At 43.6% G+C, this 20253-nt stretch overlaps 1 protein-coding gene and 1 long non-coding RNA gene across 3 annotated transcripts in view; one reads left to right on the plus strand and one right to left on the minus strand.

The window, feature by feature from the left end:
• Nucleotides 1-20253, minus strand: part of SHROOM3 (shroom family member 3) — a 329233-nt gene that overhangs the window by 201825 nt on the left and 107155 nt on the right. For both annotated transcript variants that reach the window (XM_040480686.1, XM_040480676.1), the window contains exon 2: nucleotides 12746-12900. In XM_040480686.1, coding sequence (XP_040336620.1) covers nucleotides 12746-12900 — 155 coding nt within the window. The remainder of the gene's footprint in view (nucleotides 1-12745; nucleotides 12901-20253) is intronic.
• On the plus strand, nucleotides 5199-8875 carry LOC121033985 (uncharacterized). Its single transcript, XR_005792237.1, has 3 exons — nucleotides 5199-5292; nucleotides 5515-5616; nucleotides 7952-8875. It is a non-coding gene; the product is annotated as an uncharacterized LOC121033985 (long non-coding RNA).

Consider the following 20253-nt stretch of genomic DNA (forward strand, 5'->3'; position numbering starts at 1 on the left):
TGGCCCAGAACTCAGAGTTAGGAGTGGGTTGCACACCAAGGTCGGTCAGATTCAAAGCCAGAACTCTAACCACTGCCCAGCACTGCCGCTGGAGTAGGGGGCTTGGGGAAGGAATCTAAATCTCCACGTGACAAGGTGGCTGCAAGGCCCGCATTCCAGTTAGGCCGGCAGAGCTGGGGGACAGAGAAAAGCCACCAGAAGCATTCTGAAAGCCGAGTTCCCAGGACCTAACTCCCAGGCAAGAGCCCCAGAGGCTACCTTACTAACAGGAGGCACAGGGGAGTGAATTAGGCCCATCTCGTTTCACAGAGGGGAGACATATCCTTTCAAATACAATCCTTCTTGGGTGAAGGATACAGGTGAAAAGTGTGGTCAGTTCAGTGACCGCAGTGGTCAGTTCTTAACCATGAGGGAACAGAGAGAGCAGTGAGGGTGAGCCCAACCTATCCAGTGAACTTTTAATGTAAGAAAAAGGACTACCCTGTCTAACGACATAATTCATAGCAGCCAACGTTTATTTATATGGCAACTTACTCTACCAGCGAGGGAGATATTGCCATTACGTCCCTTCTGCAGACAGCGAAACTAAGGTAGAGGTTAAGGTCCTCAACCAGCAAATGGTAAGGCTGGGATTCAAAGTCACACAAACTGGCTGAGAGCCTGTACTCATAACCACCATGCCACCCGGCTGCTGTTGGGTAGAGTTTTGTTTTCATTTCAGAGATATCCAGTGAGCACATATCATGTGCCAGGAACCATTCCAGGCACTGAAGACACCACGCTGAACAAAATCGCTACTAGTATGGAGTTTATATTCTAAAGAAAGGAAGCAGAATGAGTAACTTTGCGAGCATATGTCTCATAGGTAAAAAAATAAAAAAATAAGGGGTGTTAGGGATACAGCACGAAAGGGGCTGCAATTTTTTTTCATTATTATTTTAAATTATTTTAAAAAAATGTTTTTTATTTTAGAGAGGGTGCAGAGGGGGAGAGAAAGAGTATCCCAAGGCTCCACGTTCAGCGCAGAGCCCGATGTGGGGCTTGATCCCATGACCCTGGGATCATGACCTGAGCTGAAATCAAGAGGTGGACACTCAACCAAGTGTGCCACCCAGGTGCCTGGGGCTGCAATTTTTAATTGGCTGTACAGGGAAGGCTGACATTTGAGCAAATACCTAAAGGAAGTGAGGGGGCAAGTCAAAGGGGTATAATAAAAACTTTTTTAACTTATTTTTTTAAATAAATAATTTTTAAAATTATTTTTTAAAAAAGTAAGTGTTGTACCTGGTGGTTCCATCGAAGAGCAGGTGACTCTTGATCTCGGGGTCATGAGTTCGAGCCCCACGTTGGATTTAGAGATTACTTAACTAAATAAAACTTTAAAAAAATAATAAAAAACTTAACTAACATGCAGCCACTAGTGAAAAAACAATGATTCTCTTTCACCACTTGGTCGTTTAAGTTATACAGGTGAAGGACAAAAGCTTACGAAAATGTCTCACTCCCGTGACTACACCATGAAATACTGTTTTAGGTGTCTAGGGCTCATGGGCCCTGCTTATTCACAAGTGACAGATAAAAATGGCTGATTCCTAACAGACACCCTTAAAGAAACATTCCAAAGAATCCTTTTAAAAATACTCCTTAGAGGGGCGCCTGGGTGGCTCAGTCGGTTGAGCGGCTGACTTCAGCTCAGGTCATGATCTCGCCGCCCACGAGTTCGAGCCCCGCGTCAGGCTCTGTGCTAACAGCTCAGAGCCTGGAGCCTGTTTCAGATTCTGTGTCTCCTTCTCTCTGACCCTCCCCCTTTCATGCTCTGTCTTTCTCTGTCTCAAAAATAAATAAACATTAAAAAAATTTAAAAAAAAATACTCCTTAGAGGTGCCTAGGTGGCTCAGGTGGTTGACTGTCGGATTTTGGCTCAGGTCATGATCTCACAGTTCACAGGTTCAAGCCCCGCATCAGGCTCTCTGCTGTCAGCAAAGAGCCTGCTTTGGATCCTCTGTCCCCCTCTCTGCCCCTCCCCTGCTTGTGCTATCTCTCTCAAAATAAATAAACTTAAAAAAATTTTTTTTAATTTTAAAAATGCTCCTTAGATCCACAGTTCTCATGGAAACAATGTAGCAACCTTCCTACATAGACAATAAACACACTAACCAAGCAACCGTCCCCCCAAGGATGGATAATTTTACACCTCCTACGCACTAAGCAAACAACATCAGACAGGAAGTCGGACAGCAGAATAAAGGGGGAGTGGAAATTTTGCATTTTTCAAATGCACTGACAAACTGTTACAGTTGACCCTTAAACATCCCGGGGTTTAGGGGCATTCGCCACTGCACAGTCAAAAATCTGTGCATAACTTCTGACTCCCCAAAAGCTTACCTACTCCTAGCCCACTGTTGACTGGAAGCCTTACTGAGAACAGTCTGTTGACATATTTCGCCTGTTACAGGGATTATAAACTGTATTGCTAAAATAAAGTCAGCTAGAGAAAAGGAAAGGGAATCATAAGGAAGAGAAAATACATGTACAGTGCTGTACTACACTTGTTTAAAAAACAAAAAACAAAAAACCCTTGCATAAGTGGACCGGAGCAGTTCAAATCCGTGTTGTTCAAGGGTTGACTCTGCTACAACAGCAGTCCTGCAGCTAGTAAGCGGAGAGTGAGCCTCTAAACCGTGAGGCAGTTGAACAAACGTTTTAGTAACAGAGGCAAACGTGCAAAGAGGCTGACCTTAGAGCGGTTATTTTACTAATGACTAAAAAGTCTCTTCAAGACTGCCACATGCGAGGACTCCGGAGGCAACAGAACCATGAGGAGGTGGTAACAAATACCTATTTGGGGTCACCACCTGAAATAGCAACGGTCGAAGGGGCACCTGGGTGGCTCCGTCTGTGGAGCGTCTGACTTTGGTTCAGGTCATGATCTCTGGGTTCGTGGGTTCAAGCCCTGCCTTAGGCTTGCTGCTGTCAGCCTGTCAGTGCAGAGCCCACTTTGGATCCCAAGGGGTCATCTCAACTCAGCCAGACCCAGGGGTTTCTCTGCCTTTTGAAGGCTAAGAGTCTGCATAGGGCTCTTAGTGTTTCAAAACCTGTATTTTAAGCCTCTTCCCAGGACTTTAGTAGGACACCTGTGATCTTAGAGCCATGATAATTAAATAAGACATAAAAATATATCATCTGGAAGGAAAGTGGACAGTAAAACAGTGGAATTACCCAGAACAGGACAAAACTGCCAGGACCTTCCAAGCTTGGATTTCCCATTGAGGACACATGTAGTGTATTTAACAATGGGTGGCATTTAACAATTCTTTCTGGAAACCGTTTCTCTACCCATCACTCCCAAGAAGTGTGGGATTTGTGCTAAGGCTATACAAAGTGTGGTTTAAAAAAAAAACAAAACAAAACCAGGGACTGACAAAAGAAGTGAATATCCCATGAAGACAGATAGATGCTCACATGCTCATTCAACTTTACTACCTCTTGACATTGTCTTCATGGAGCATGTCCCATTAGATCGAGTAAGTTCAATGGCACTGAGCAAGCCATCTTTCTTTCGTGGTTTGTCTCCTGGGGGCACCATCCAGAAACGACACGTAGACTGAACATGGCAACTGTGGCATGATGGGTATGGTTTTACCCGTTCAGAACAGCTGGATGGCCCCCACACCTGCTGGCAAAAATGAGCTCCCGACTCAATGACATGTGGTAACAGCTCAGGCCACAGACATTCACGGGCGGGGGCCGGGACTGATGGCAGAACAAGTGCAGCCCAGGGACAACCCCTCCCCTGCCCACGCCCACTTATCAGTAGCAACATCTCTTAATGAGCTTTTAAAGAAAATTCCACCTCCATATAGCAGCAATGAGAAACAGGTCTCACAGAAATGCAAGGAACAGGGGCCACTGGTGGGGTGGCCCTTCCCCGGCAGACCTCTCTAGACCTTAGTCCTGAAATCTCTGAAGCAGGGGTCTTTGTGTTTGCTCTTCAGTTCCCAGTGTGAACAAGGCTCTGGTCCGCCCTTGCCTCCCCTGGTCTGCTTCCTGATTCTCCTCCTGCTACTATCCTAATGTCCCCTTCCACTCTGTGGGTCTTTCTTCTACCTCTCAGTTCCTGCCTCCTTGTTGTTTCCCTTTATCACTTTGACTTACAGCTTAAACTGGTGGTTCTCAAACTTTGCACAACAGAATCACCCAGGCAGCTTTAAAAATGCTCGGTGCTAGGTTACACCCTATACCATTTCAATTAGAACTCTAGGGGTGGGACCCGGGCATTGGTTTGTTTTTTATTAACTTCCTATATAAATTCCAACGTGTAGCCAAGTTTGACAAGGAGCAGCTTTCAGCCATTTTGGATCAGGGGTGCAGATTTACAAACGTTTGGTTCATATTCTAAATCGGAACCACCCAGACTTATCTGTTCTAGCTGATAAACCCACATTTGGAACCGGGGGAAAGGATGCCACCATAACTTCTGAGTGATCTCAGAACTCAGGCTTCATATCCTTCATAAAGGCTCAGACGGATATTTGAGTGCCATTCTTTAATAGTTGGGCATGGAGTGGTGACTCCCACTTGGAATACATTTGTTCAAAGTCAAGCCATGTTATCCCAGGAATGAAACCGGGTCTTTCATCATCAAACCTCCTTCGTTGGGAAGCGGTACGGCATTCCTTTGCATGCGGCTAGCGTTCAGCGCATAGCCAGTGAGCATATGTAATCCACTGAATAAAAATAGTGGTTATCATTATGGGCTACAGGAAAAAAAAAAATGTCCCTTTTCTCATTACAGTAAGGGAGTCTTATTGTGCACTCTTAGGAAACCTAATAATGTGTTACATGAATTTTCCATGGGAAGGAACAACTGGTTAGGAAATCAAATACTATACTTCTAGACAGTGACATTCAAACCTAGGACTCCAGGGGAGCCAAAAACTGCTCTGAGTATGGTCCCAGCAGGATTGAAATACCTCCTCAAAGCATACTGAGCAAATTCCCATGATGCCAGGCCTCTTGGAAAAGTTTCTGGGGGTCGAAGGTCACTGCAGCTGCCTCCTTCCCCTCCTCTCCACCACTTGCTCAAGTGGAAAAAATGTTTCAAGGGTAAGTTACCACAGTTCTCAGTTATACTGGTTTCCCCTCTGGGGAAGCCTAACCCCGGGTCCCGGGACGGGATGCGGACTATACTGCAGCTTGGGGGTTTGTATTCACATCCAGCTATGTGCGAGCCCTTTGCCCAAATTAAGAACTGAAAAGGGCGAAAGAGCCAGAAGGACAAGTGAAGTCATGGTGAGGGTCACTGGGCATGGGATGGGCGTGGGGTGGCGACAAGAGGGGCATCACAAGTGCTGGGGGGGAGGTGGGGGTGGGAGGTATCATATGGAAGACATGGAAAGCTTCCAAGACACACGGCACAAGAGTGATACCGCCTGCCATCCTGGCCGCCACTATAGCTGCATGGTCTCCTGAGGGGGCATGGGTGTAACACACCCCCTTCTCACACTTCCGCAGAGGACTCAGCCGCAGAGCACAGCATGGAGCCCTTTTTCACATCTTGAGAGGCAAATCTTGGGACTTGCACACACATCTTTCTCATCTGGCTTCTGTGTCCAGGTAAGGTGGAGGAAGGCACCTGTGTTGTGCACCGAGGCAAGCACCTGGAGCTCCAAGAACAGTTTTGCAACGGTCTCTAAAAAGATCATTGCTCCTTTTCTAATCGTCCTCAACTCCTCCTGCCTGCCCACTTGCGAGCTATCTTTTGACATCCTAATTTTCCCAAAGGCCACATGCTGTGCCGCCTAGAGAACATTACATTTTCAAATTGTTCAGCCTGTGCCACGTGTGCTTATATAACCTTAAGCATTTAATTCGGTGGAACCAAGATGCACGGGCAGATGAAAGTCACTTCCTAGAAAGCCCAGTCTGCAGCCTGAGGGGCCTTTCCTGTAGTTCAGCCTCCCGCCAGTGAGCCACAACTGCTGACTTGTTTTAGAATCAGAACTCTCTTTACATAAGTTCTTCAGGAAAGATGGTCTTTAAAAAAAAAAAAAATCCCACTCTGAACTTGCGCCTCGTTGACACTGTCCTTTAAAATTAAATTTCCTTCTAGCAAAACAGTTATAATCAGAATCTTTAAAATTCATAGATTCTCATTTGCACGAGTAAATCAAGTCAGTGCATTAAATAGAAAAATCGGGGCGCCTGGATGGCTCAGTTGGTTGAGTGTCCGACTTCAACTCAGGTCATGATCTCCGGTTCGTGAATTCGAGCCCCACGTCAGGGTCACTGCTGTCAGCGTGGAGCCCACTTCAGATCCTCTGTCTCCCTCTCTTTCTCCGCCTCCTCCCCCGCGTTTGCCCTCTCCCCCACCACCTCAAAAATAATTAAACATTAAAAAAAATAGATCAAAACAGAATGCAGTCAGGTAAATTTTCATGAGCTGGAAGTGTATAATATATACTGTACAAAATCATGGAATAATGATTGGACATTTTATTACAGTGAAGCATTTTCAAATATACTGTCTTATTTTACCCTTCTAGCAACTGAGTAGGGAAGACATTATTATTGTTCTCCATTTTAAGAAGCAACTTATTCTCAGAGACATTGATTTGTGCCCATGATACCATGGGAGATTGGAATCCAAGTGATAGGGACTCCCCTTTGGCATGCACCTGAGAGTATGCTGGCATACTCTGGTTGAGAGATTGTCAATTTATAAGGACAAAACAGAGGCTTTTTACGTTCTAGAAAAGTTCAACCCATCCTTCAAACTTTGTTGCTTTGAAAATAGGGACTTCTGTACTTTTTAAAGCTCTTAATAAATTCTTTCCTTAAACTACCTTTAAAAAGTTAAAAAGAGACATCAGATGGTTAATCAGAGTAAGTTGCTTTAAGAATATAGACGTTTTTAAGGGAACAGACTCAGGCAGGTAGTAGGGAGGGGAGGGGAGATAGCAAAATAGTGTGAAGGAAGAAGGGAATGGAGAGTGATCATATCCCAAGAAATTATTTTCTTTTGTAAACAATAACCATGAGTTGAAAAAGGAACTTGTTTGCAAAATCCTTTTCTTTTTTTTTTTTAATTAATAGTTAATAGAGCTTTTTTTTTTTTTGTATCCTTTAAGACTCTTGGAGCATCTGGGTGGCTCAGTTGGTTGAGTGCCCAACACTTGATTTTGGCTCAAGTCACAGTCCCAGATCCTAGGGTCATGGGATTGAGCCCCACATTGGGCTCCACACTGAGCATGGAGCCTGAGTAAAATTCTCTCTCTCTCTCCTTTCACTTTCCCTCTGCCCCTCTCCCCGCTGTTGCGTGCATTCTCTCTCTGAAATAAATAATAATAATGATAATAATAAAACAAAAAGGCCTTAAAATGCATTCTGTTCATTACCAGATACTTCTTTTGAGATCACTGACTTGCAAATCCTAAATGAGCTATATCTCACAACTCAATCTAGACACGAAAAAGAATTCTGTGTCACAGAAATCTGACACAGAGGTAGCAAGTGTGTGAGCCACCCATCCCATTCCATTCCAATAATGTCATCTCACCCATTTATAAAAAGAACTATTCTGCTAACCCTCAGATATGTGGGATGGGTTTGGGGGACGGGGGGGAGGTGTGGGCCTGAGGGCTGTGGTGAACTTAATTCCATCCCCATTTTTGTTACAGGGAGGAAGCAACTCTATTTTTTTTAAATGTTTATTTGTGTGTGTGTGTGAGAGAGAGACAGAGTGTGAGCAGGGGAGGGGCAGGGAGAGAGGGAGACACAGAATCTGAAGCAGGCTCCAGGCTCCAAGCTGTCAGCAGAGAGCTTGACGCGGGGCTCGAGCTCAAACGGCAAAATCATGACCTGAGCCAAAGTCAGAGGCTCAACCGACTAACCCACCCAGGTGCCCCGAGGGAGGAAGCAACTCTAAAGCAACAAACGGTTTTACTTCCAGAGGCTGATGAAGAACCTGGGTGCACAAAGCAGTGACGTGAGGCCCCATGACCTGTGTTCTCAGAGACCAAGCTTCTCACTTAGGCTACTAGCATTTGGCTTTGGGCAAGTCACTACACATCTTTGGATGCAGTTGTGTCATTTCTTCCTCTAGGCAGAGCCATGGACCGAAAGTAACAAAACCTAGATTCTCACTTTGGCCCTCCTACACCAGGCAGTTCACATATTCTAGGCAGATGCTTATGTTTTTCTGCTAATTCAACCCCCCTTTCTCCTTTGTCCCTCTTTTTCAGTAAAATGTGATCCACTCCTACTTCTCACATATACACATATAGTCGGTCAAAACAACAACAAAAACAACAACAACAAAACATTCCCTTCCAACACCATCAATTCATAGAATCATGAATGGGGAGGGAAAATGCTTATTCAAATTTCCAGAAATGCTGGGAAGGTTTGGGAGTAAGATTTCATTCTGAAAAGGGGCTCACTTTTCCCCACCCTTCCCTTACTGTTCTGAATCAGGCATACTGCCTCCTATGCGCAGAAGGAAATGGTCCTCTTATTAACTGGGACCTCCAATCACATGCTATGTTCTAGAGATTAGAGTAGACTTCTCACAAGAGGTAATTTAGTTAACAAATATGCATTATATTTCCAGGAGAGCTCATGCTTTAATCACCATGCTATGTACTGCATATACATATCTCTCTTTTAAACCTCACAACCTTCAGATAGATTAAATGACTTGCCCAGGGTCACAGAGCTAGTACCTAATGCCATCAGACTTCATGTCCAGGCAGCCTCAAACCTTCATCATCATCTCATGCATCCTCTCAGAAAGAATGAGTCTGACTTTCATGTGGCTACCCTCAGGAATGTTAAACCTGAAGATCTTTTCCTTTGTTTCCACTTTAACAGTTAACTTGGCTCTAAGACTTGTATTTTACGTATATCTGTCAAATAAAGTCTCTATTGATTTGAAAGAAGGTTTGGAGTATTGACTCTTACTTGTGTACATGTCTGCTTTCCTAATTTAAATGCTCTGCATTCCACAAAGGTTTTCCTTCTTCAGTTTTCCTTCAGCTAAGATGTTTGTTTTCCTTTTGGAAGGTCTTTTCTTGGGCCCCCTTCTTACTTTATCATTTTTTTCCCCATTTATCCATCACTAGCTGTAGACCTGCCCTCTTTATATACCCAGCACCCAATACATTCTCTGCCCCTGCAGCAAGCACACTGCCCCTTCACTCCCTGTTCCTGGAGGACTGACTCTGCCTTCTTCATGGGTCAGCAGATCTTGCAAGGTCTTTGACTCACAACTCACTCGAGACTGCATTTCTCTTGTCACTGTAGCCTTTAAAGAAGGTGTTTCTACGTTTGATTGTCTCTGCTCACTGGGTAAGACACCCTCAAAAGGTATATAAACACCACTTCTCTGCTCAACATTCTTGGCATTTTTATGATGGATGTGAGCTGTTGCCCTCAACTACCCAAACCTAACTTGAATGGAAAAAGAGGCAGGTACAGTTAGAGCTGCTGATATGTAAATTTTCACTACACAAATGATTTCTCTATAAAACAGAGCCTCCAGTTATGTTTCCAGGAAGCCACCTCAAACTTTTTTAAACGTACAGAGATCACTCAGGAAAAGAAGGAAATTTAATAGATGATATACGCAAGTCACTCTATCATGAATGAATAGAAGGAAATGAAATCTCAGGACATGACAGGTGCCTAGGTAGAAAGGCAAGACTTCTCAAGAAAATGGTAGCGCTACTCAATACAAAGTCAGATTGATCCAGAGCAAAGGGGTTTGCATATTTACCCAGTTCTCTGAAAGGTCACGGAGGAATGTCCATCCATGTCTACCAAAGCATGTTTATAATCTCCATCTCTAAGTATGTGTGAGAAGTAAAGACAGCCTCCTTTTCCTTAAACTCTGAGAGTTCAACTATAAAAATCGACACATAATAGATGAGATAAGACATATTCAAAAGACATCTGAGAGACGAAATGTTTCCCACACCAGAAGCAGGGAATGCAAGGACTCTCCAGTAACCTTATCGATCACATTAGCATATCTAAAGAAAGAATGTGTCAATCAGAAAGGGGATTTGGTGTGGAGGCACAGGGAAGAAATGAGACTGGAGAGCAAGGCTTAGGCAGCATGACTCCCTGCCGTCCAGAGGGGAAAGGGTCCCCACTCACCAGTGCGAGCATCTGGGCCACCTGGCAGATGAGTCCCTAGTGGAAACTGGGCCATCTGGCCATCACAGCAGATGTCAGCACTTGCTGGGGTCCCAGAGCCTGTACCTTCACCCTAACAGAGATCACCGTGCAATCATCTCACCTCACCATGGTCAGACTTCTTAGTTTTCCTGTCAAATAAAGTACTGGCTCTTGGACCACTTGGGATACTTGTTCCACTTAGAGTCATCTTTTGCAAAATGAGTTAATACATTAACATTGTGGTATACATCCTTCAATTTCTCGTGAGTTTGGATAACATAAATTAACATTCCTAAATTTCACGAACTCCTGGGCACTGTCATGACCAGTTCTGTACCTGTAAGGCTGGTGACCAGCCCCTTAATGATAGTAAATTCACCAAGGGAATAAAGGAGGTGGGGGGGAGGGGAGGAGCGGTAAGGAGGGCTTCTTGATAACCAGGCAATCAGCATATTTGGCAATATGGCAATTCTCTTCCATTTTGCCACATGCCCCTCTAACCCAATCCAGAATAATAATGATCAAATATTGCATACCTACTCTGTACTTATTACTCTATTCATTAAATCCACATAATGTGCTTTTGTGGCAAGAATTTCTATTTCTATTTTATAAATGAAAAAATTGAGGCTTAGAGAGGCCCCAGGTCATGCAGCTTGCAAATGACAAGGCCACATTTCAGTCCTGAGACTGGTTCCTGTTCTGCTAGAACACATAATTCAAATCTCATGGCATCATCCACTGGAAGGCAGAACAGGAGGCCAGCATGACTACTTTTCATAGCAAAAAACAGAGCAGCCTTCTCCAGAAGTTAATCTATCCCTAGAGTCCCATCAAAACAAATCAAGCCTATGGATTCTGCTATTGGTCCTAAACAGATAGAATGCCAGGGTTCTAAAGTTGGGCTTTGGGTTTCAATGCCAAAGCGAGTTCAAAACCTTCAACACTCTTCTGAACACATGGAACAGGTCTCATGGTTCTGAGTCTTCCTATGCATCCGTTTGAGAAATCAGCCATCATGTTTGGGATGACCGCTTTTGCTTTACTCAAATCATGACCTGTAAGGAATTAGCCTATGCCTACAGTTAGCCAATAATAATGTAAAGAGCAGCAGCATCTGTTGCAACCATGTTATTACCATGAGCGTGGAGAGTATTTCATTTCACCTTTCCAATCACCCTATAAAGTAGATTTTTTAATCTCCACTTAAAGATGTGGAAACTGAATCTTCAATGAGGTTAACTAAGTTGCCCAAGGTCACACAGCTGGATGACAGCCCTGGGAATTTGAACCTGGGCCTGATCTAACTCGGTGCTTTGAGCCACTCTACATCCCTGGCCACCAGAGAAGCAATGGCTACTTAGATGGTCCTGAAGAGAAACCAAACACAGCCCAGCACTGAAGACTAACATAGTGAGACCACACCCAGGGCTGTGTTTTTGTGGTTGGGAGTTGCTGCTCTGTTCCCCTATGCAAGGGCTCACTCAGTAAAGTTTGGAAAATGAATGAATGTAGGAGTGAATGGTCTCATAAGAGGGTCTCTTATGAGTGATGAAAAGATTAGGTAACTTTTCACATCCTGAAAACAGTGTAGCATGATGAATGACTCCTAGAGTTCCAGCCAACTTGAACATTCTCAAATATCATAACATATAGTTGCCATATGAGGCAGCCAAAACCTGATTAGTGAAGAAATATCCAAATAAGCAAAACATGCAGGCATAGGGCTTAATAGGACAAGGTAATGACTCGCAAGTGGTGCGGTGAAGCAGAACCAGGGGCATTTGGAGTCTCTTCTGGTTCTTCCACTTATCAGCTCTGCTGCCTTCAGTAATTTAGGTAACCTCTTGCCTGTAAGTGGGGCTAGTGATGGCTATCTCACCAGATTCTTATGAGGTTAAATGAGCTAACGTACGTAAAACACCGGAGTAGAGCTTGGTTTGTAACAGTGCTAAAAAATTTTTTTAACCCCTATCCCTTTTTATAAATACTTCCCTCCACCAAGATGCTGGCTTCCCAGGAGTGGGAAACATCTCATTTTAAGGCATTATAACCAATCACAACCCATACCTTTTCCAAGAAAAGAGCCACCACAATTGCAAACAGGAAAAAAGACAACACAAACAAAAGAAGGAATTTGCTTGTTTTGATGACTGCCGTGGTATAGGTGAGGCTAGTGGAATGGCACCTAAAGCTCCAAGCTAACTGCTTTCTCTAGTTCCACAATGAGACAAGGCTTCAGAGCGCTCTGACCACCTCGGGGATTAGAGTCACCTTTCATTACACCTAGAAATTTAGGAAGTACTGTGAGGCAGAGCTCTACCAAGCCAATACCTGCTGGGAAAGCCAGTGTTTGAAAAGAAAGTGGTATCTGAAATGTCTTTACTCAACTTCCTCCTCACATGCCACAAGATGGGCATGGAAAAAACCAGGGCGGGTGCGGGGGCGGTAAACAGGGTAGAGGCAGGGAGGCATAAGGATCCACACAGGGAGGTTTAAAAAACAAGGTAGTGAACCCAGCTCTTCCAGGGAGGTGGGTCAGGGTGGGGGCACTGGCTTAGCCTACCTGCGTACCAGCAGCCTGAGGGTCTTGTAGGATCCTTTCACCAGGGAAACGGCCTCCCTCCTGGAGCTGCTCAACACAACCTCGTTGATGTGCACCACCTCGTCCCCAGCCCGCAGCTTGGAGCTCACGGAGTCAGCTTTGCCCCCTTCTTCGATCTGCTCAGAGAGAAGAGAGAACCATAGGTAAGCTGCCCCAGGCCCTGCTGGACTTCTGCAGAGCAGACAGACTGGTTATGACCACGCCCCACTGGTAGCCAACCTGAGGGTATGGGTGGGGGGGGGCGGGGGAGAAGGTAGGGATTGCCTCCTGTTTTCCACACCCTCTCGCACCCAGCACCCTGCCTGCCCACAGAGGGCGCTCGGAAACATTAGCCAAAGGGGTGAAACTAGTTTCCATCCAAAAGCAGCCATCCCATTCCGCTCTTGATCCCCACCCCTTTCCAGCTTCAACTCCCCAAGTCCACTCAAAACAACTGTTTTGTTCCTTTACAAGTTGAGTTCTTCTTATCTCATTTTTTTAATCTAAAATTATAATTCAGTGGATAAGTAAGCTGTGGTACACCCAGACAATGGAGTGTTACTTAGCACTAAAAAGAAATGAGCTGTCAAGCCATGGGAAAACATGGAGGAAACTTAAATGCATATTACTAAGCGAAAGAAGCCAATCTGAAAGGCTACCTACTGCATAATTCCAACTACATGACCTTCCAGAAGGGAAAAACTATGGGAACAGTAGAAAGATCAGTGGTTGCCTGGATTAGGGGGAAGGGAGGGATGAGTAAGTGTAAGGCAATGAAACTACTCTGTGTGAGAGTAGACAGGTTGATAACATGACATTATACCATAGATGTGTAACACCAAGATTGAACCCTAGTGAAAGCTCTAGACTTTGGGGGATAACGATGAGTCAGTATAGTTTCACCGACTAACGAATGTACCACCCTGGCAGGGGATGTTGATAATGGGGGATGCTATCCAAGGGAGGGGGAACAGGAGGTATATGGGAACTTTACTCCACTCAATTTTGCTGTGAACCAAAAACTGCTGTAATAAATGAAATCTATAAAAATGTTATAATTTATTCAACAAAGGGATTCAACACTGGCTTTATGCAAGAAATTGTTCTAGGTGCTAAGGGTGTAACAGTGGACAAAACAGAAACCCTTGCTCTTCTGGTGGTTAGGGTAGAAGTGGGGAGGCAAACCCTAAACATAAAAAACAAGTAACTGATGTAGTACATTAGAAGCTGATGATGTCTTTTGGAAACTAACAGAGCAAAAGAATTGCTCGGTCCAGTCATCAGATGCCAATGGATGCTTGTGGAATGTCCATAATGATGAAAGAGATTTAAAAAAGGAAAAAATAAAAGAAAACAAAAAACACATAAACAAAACCTGACCCATATTTTATCTCTTTTCAATAATTACTCACTAGAATTGCCCACATTTTCATAAACCTTCAATCGGTCTTAATATATATAAAATGGACCAAATTCCTAGACTGAATTTGTAAGTATGGCCCTTGCTGGCCTTTGTTTTTAATTATTAATATATGCTAAAACCGATGCTTTAACTAACTTAAAATGATATTCGTGAGTTTACTCTTAAATCACATGTTCATTAATTTATTAGAAAGGATGAAAATAACAAAGCACATAAGAGGAAAAGGGACAGTGAGTCTTCCCCCTGCTCCCTCCATGTTACTCTCTAAAGGTAACCACTGTTTACAGTTTAGTTTATAAATTTCATTTCTTTTTCTTTTTTCTACAAAAATAATATCACACTACCCATACCTCCTCCATCTTCTTTTGGCACTTAACAGAGAGGCATTAAAGTGAGGTGGTTAAGAGTTTGAAGAGTCAAACAGAGACCTTGAGTAAGGGGAAGTCACTTACTCTAAGCTTCAGATTGATCATCTGCGAAATGAGAGACAATAATAATACCCATCCCAGAAAGCTGCAGTGAGGACTAATGAGATAAGCCACATGAATGGGTTAACACAGACCCTGGCCTATGGTAAGATTTAAAAAGTGGTAGCTATTGTTTTCATAATTCATATAGCATGAAGATCTTTCCATTCATAAAATATTCTACTGTAACATCATGGTGTGAATGTAACCCAGTGTATGTAGCCATCCCCTCTTGATCATTTCCTCCTGCCTTTCTCCCTTTCTCATCCTACTAAACTTCCCTGTCAACCTTCTGTAAATGTGCTTTTTTCCAAGCACATTGGGCATGCTCTAAACACAAGGTTACACCAGCAGTTCGGTGTAGCAGTTCAGTTTTGCTTCTTGGAAATCCAACTTAGATCACTCTCCACACCCGTAGCACCCTTGAGCCACCTATGAAAACTGCATTATGCCATTGTGGTTAAGAGCTGGTGCGCTGGAACCAGAGAGCGTGGTTCTATCCCTGGCTGTGCGACTTTGAGCAACTTATTTAACTTTATTGTACCCCAGTTTCCTCCTTCGTACGAAAATCATGCTCTTCGCAGAGACTGTCATGAGGAGTGAGTTCCTCATTTACTGATAAAGCAAGTAAAGTGCTTAAGCCCGGCACACAGCATGTATTCACTGAAGGTTACCTCTAATTTCTACCCATCCTTTGAGGTCATGTTCAAATCCTGTCTCCTTAAAGCTTTTCCAGATCTCTCATCCATACCACCCAATTCCCTTACCCTTGCAATCTGTCCTTTAAGAAGTAACTCCGTTTTCCCCCATTTTTAGAGAATCAGATGAGTAAAGTAATACACAAACGGTGAAGTGGCATCTAAATAGTTTATTATGTTTACACCACTTTCACATGCTGCTTGTGGTTTTCATGCCCTGTCTTCCTGATTGCAGAGCCCTGTCTACCTGTGCCTGTTCCCTGCCCACAGCCCCAGCTCACCCCCCGCTGGAGCTGTGAACTCTTCGAAGGTGGGAACCGTGGTTCCATCTTCACTTGTGCCTCCTTTACCTCCCCAGAGCCTGGCACATAGGACCCCTCCAGAAATATCGATTCATCCAGCAAGTACCTACTGAGCATCTACTGAGTGCCAGGTATGGAGCTAAAGGCTGTGGGTACAATGACGAGCACCACAGACACAGTCCTGCTCAAGTTATGGTTTGTGGAGCCAAATCCTCCCTGTATGATTTGCCAGCATTTTCAATAAAATGAGAATGAAACAAGGCTGAGGAAATGATTGATTTCTTACAAGAAAGGATGTCAAGGAAGCCCATTTGTATATTTTACATTATATCCATCTTGTGACTGATTTATGTGAAAGCAAACAGGAGGGATAAGGTCATAAAGAGTTTCACTGTCATTCACTGCTCTCACCAACTATATTTATGACCCTCTGTATTTACAGAGAACTTCTCATAATCTCTTCACTTGGCGCAGAACTTTGAGGTTTAAAATGCTCACTTTTTAAAAGTCAATCAATATAATTATTTATAAGATTGAGAAAAAGTGGAGGTTGGGATGACTTTTTGAAATGGTATTTATTTATCAAACCTAAGTTGGGCACTTTGATTCTCTTATACTTTGTCAAATTTCTCCATACTCTTTCTTTGTGATTCATGCTATCTTGGAGCTTTAATTATTACCAGGGATGACTTCAATATCATAATGACATAATACTAATTATTATTAATGTAATGACAATGATATTAATCTTTTACATAAGTCCCTATCCTGTGTTTTCAGTTTCTCTTTTTCTCTTCCCCCTTTTCCCCCCAACTATCCCTCCTTCATTACAAAACTTCTCTTCAACCCAGACAGAATCTCTGTCCTCTAAATGGTTTCTACCTGTCTTAAAACAACCCACAATCCCAACCTTTGCTGGGGGGATTTCTGATTATGACCTTCTTCTAGGTTTTAAACTCCTTGAGCTCAGAAACTTAGTGAACATATTCATTCACAAATATTTTGTGAGCAGCTATCTTGTGTCAGACACTGTTCTAGTACTGGAGAAACATCGATGAAGGAAACAGTAGTCTCTCCTTTGCTGAGTTTACATTCTAGTATATTTTTAATTTATTGCATACCTTTGTATGAAACAACACACACATGCACTGAGGTAGGTCAGAGAGCCTGCAGGGAGGAAAACAAGGCTGGATTCTTTGTGTTCTTAGGGTGCTGAAATTTACCCATGTAAAGAACTCTCTCCGGGAGGTCAGGCAATTTCTGGGGAATCAGGGGAGCCCTGGGAGGTTTGCTCTGTGCTAGGATACATCCAGGGGCTCTACTCCAAAAGGTAGAGATCCAGTAGGACCAAGTGAGGCCTTGAGTTGAGCCAGTGGGCACAAAGTGTAGCCCCCTGGTCTAACTTGTTTCAGCTGACCAGATTAAGGGCCGCTCTCCTGTTGTGAACACTCAGGACGCCCATATTCCCCTCTCCTCCTTTGCTGCTACGGGCCCTTTCACCGACTTTCTTTTTGGTACCATCACTGTCTGTGGATATTCTGTTTGTTGACCACTCAGGTAATTGAGTGGTTGCCAAGAAAGGTGAAACTATTGACTAAAACCAGGCTGTGAATTACCTTAATCTATATTGTTGTCTCCATTTGCTATCAGGAACGATAAATTGAGATACTGAGGTACTTTGGCTGATGCACCGGCAATGATATAATTGATTTCAATGTTCTGAGGCTAACTAAATGCATAAATCTTAAGTTGATGTCAGTTATTCACACAGTTTATCTAAAATAACTATTATGACTTTAGAAAAACATTTACAAAAGGTTTAACAATAATTTTCCTGAACTATTCATCAAAGAGGATTATACTTCTTCTAACTCCAAGCCCTGCTGATACTGTCTGTCAACAAGACCGAGTGAAAAATGAAGCTTATTATTTTAAACCTTTGGACCAATACTTGAGCAGCTAAAAAGGTCACTGGCATTGTTTGTCCAATTTCACCTGCCGAGAACTTACTTATTCCAAGAATGTGATTGTCAACAGGTTAAATGACTTCAGATAATACACCATGTACAGCTGGTGGGAAATCCCTAGGCTAACAAAGTAGGGAGAAGGTGAGCATACCCCTGGAAAATTAGCATACCGTTTTCTTTCTCAAATCCTAAATGTGTCCACATCGACAGGATTAAGTTGATTTTTCTTTGACGACCACGTGAGGGATTGGCTTTTGAATTATTTATAATCTTTCACGTTGCTGTAAATTTAGCACCTGAAATAGTGCCTGCACATAATGATGATTGATAAACATTTGTTAAACAAATGTGAAGGGGCTGGCTTTAAAGAAAAAAATACAGGACTGCACGATATGTAATATGATAGAAATATATTCAAAATACAGGTATGGGCAGAAATGCAGGAGTTCAGTGTGCCAGGGTCAGTAGCTGGATCTCCTTCTCTCTCCCTTAACCCCTCTAGCCCAGGCTAAATGAAGAAAAGGGACACTGTCAATTTGCTGGTGTTAATTTTTTTAAATGTTTGTTTATTTTTGAGAGGGAGAGAAAGAGAGAGAGAGGGAATGCGAGACAGAGAGAGAGAGTGCAAGCAGGGCAGGGGCAGAGAGAGAGGGAGGCAAAGAATCCGAAGCAGGCTCCAGGCTCTGAGCTGTCAGCACAGAGTCTGATGCAGGGCTCAAACTCACAAAACAGTGAGATCATGACCTGAGCTGAAGTCGAACGCTTAACCGACTGAGCCACCCAGGTGCCCCAGGACACCGCCATTATGGATTGGTCCTGTGTTCTGCTCCTGGGTTTGTGCCCTCCAAACCCAAATGCCCCGTCTCTCCGCTTCCCCAGCCCTATTTTCCATCTTATGTCATTGGTTTCAGCTTTACCATAATTATAAGCACGCCTTTGGCAGTGACCTAGTGACCCTGTTACAATTTCGATTAGATCAGGTCACACCCCTCTTTCTTGCATGACTCTACTCATCACACTCAGAGTAGAAATCAAAATCCTCCCTATCTGTGCACCAAGGACCCTGTTGGATTTGGCCACCTTACCTTTCTACTTCCTACCGCCCTCCTCCTTGCTTACTCAACACCAGCACCCACCTCCTCACCTCCTGGCGGCATGTGGAGTTTGCCAGGCACACGCCCATCTCAGCCCTTGTACCTGCTGTGCCCCCCAGGTAATCATTTGCTTTTCCTCCTCACCTACTCTAAGCCTTTACACAAATTCAACTTCTGGGGGAGGCTCTTCCTGACCACTCCTCTAAAATTTCAGCCTCCCCTAATATTGCTTATCTCCCTTCCTGTCCTTATTTTTTTCTTTAGCTTTTAGAAACTCACTATAGATTTCTGTTATGCTTCTTGTTTATTGTCCATCCCCTCACTTAGAATGCCAGCTTCCTAAGGGCAGGGATTTGGGTCTGTCTTGTCCACTGCTGTATTCCCAGTGCACATAATAGCATGAGGCACATAGACGTGCTAATATTTGTTGAGTGCCTTCTGTGTTCCAGTAACTATCTCATCATCTTAAAAGTCACAACGACTCAGTAAAATATTTATCTCCCTTTTATAATTTTTTTTTTTCCTTTTGAGAGTGAGAGTGTGTATGAGCAGGGGAGGGGCAGAGGGAGAGGGAGAGAGAGAGACTCTTAGGCAGGCTCCACACCCAGCCCAGCACAGAGCTCAAGAAGTGATGTGGGACTCAATCTCACAACCACGAGATCATGACCTGAGCTGAAATCAAGAGCCAGACGCTTAACTGACGGAGCCACCCAGGCACCCCAAAATCTCCTTTTTCTATGAATGCCAAAACTAGGGCTCACAGGAGCCAGATGATTTGTTCAAGTTTTCAAAGTCAAAAAAAAACAACAGAGCTGGGACTGGAATTCAAGATTTTGACTTCAGGGCCCTCAGTCTCCAGCCTGCTGCCTCTGAGGATCCCCAGATCTTTGTCCCTAAACTAACACTTCTTTACTTGTCTGCTAAACACTTCAAGTGCCTGAGAAATCTGACATCCTGTGCTTCTGTGTTCTGACCCTTCTCTTTCAGAGATGCTAAGAACTCTGAAACTATTGTGGGAACTCTGCAGTCAATAGGGTGCAGCTTACCCATGAGAAAAAGTTGGTGTGCACCACTGCTGGGGCAGGTGCACATAAAACTGAACATGTAAGGAGGTCCATGTACGTGCATTTCTGTCTGGAGTTGTAACTAAAATTGAGCCCGTCCTGTACAAGTCTACCACAACTGAATGAAGTTCACCTGCATTTTAATGTCTAAATTCTTGAATGATTTTTTTTTTCCTTTCCTGACTGCTTTCATTCCAGGATGTCAAGGTAGAAGGAAGGGAGGAAAGGATAACTGAATAATTCACAGTCAACGCAAGGTGACGTACAATTTGTTTGCTGTTTTGTGCAGTTGCTGTTTTGAAGAGAAATATGTTCTCTGTAAGTACAAAAACCGTACTAAAGCAATAAGCAAAATAAAGAAAGAAAAAGATAAGTAGATTAAAAAATATATTGGGACACCTGGGGGGCTCAGTTGGTTAAGCGTCCAACTCTTGATTTCAGCAGGTCATGATGTTATGGTTTTGTTGGTGAGTTT

The sequence above is a fragment of the Herpailurus yagouaroundi genome, unplaced genomic scaffold, assembly GCF_014898765.1.
Source record: "Herpailurus yagouaroundi ecotype Mexico unplaced genomic scaffold, PumYag 28, whole genome shotgun sequence".
Lineage (NCBI taxonomy): Eukaryota > Metazoa > Chordata > Mammalia > Carnivora > Felidae > Herpailurus > Herpailurus yagouaroundi.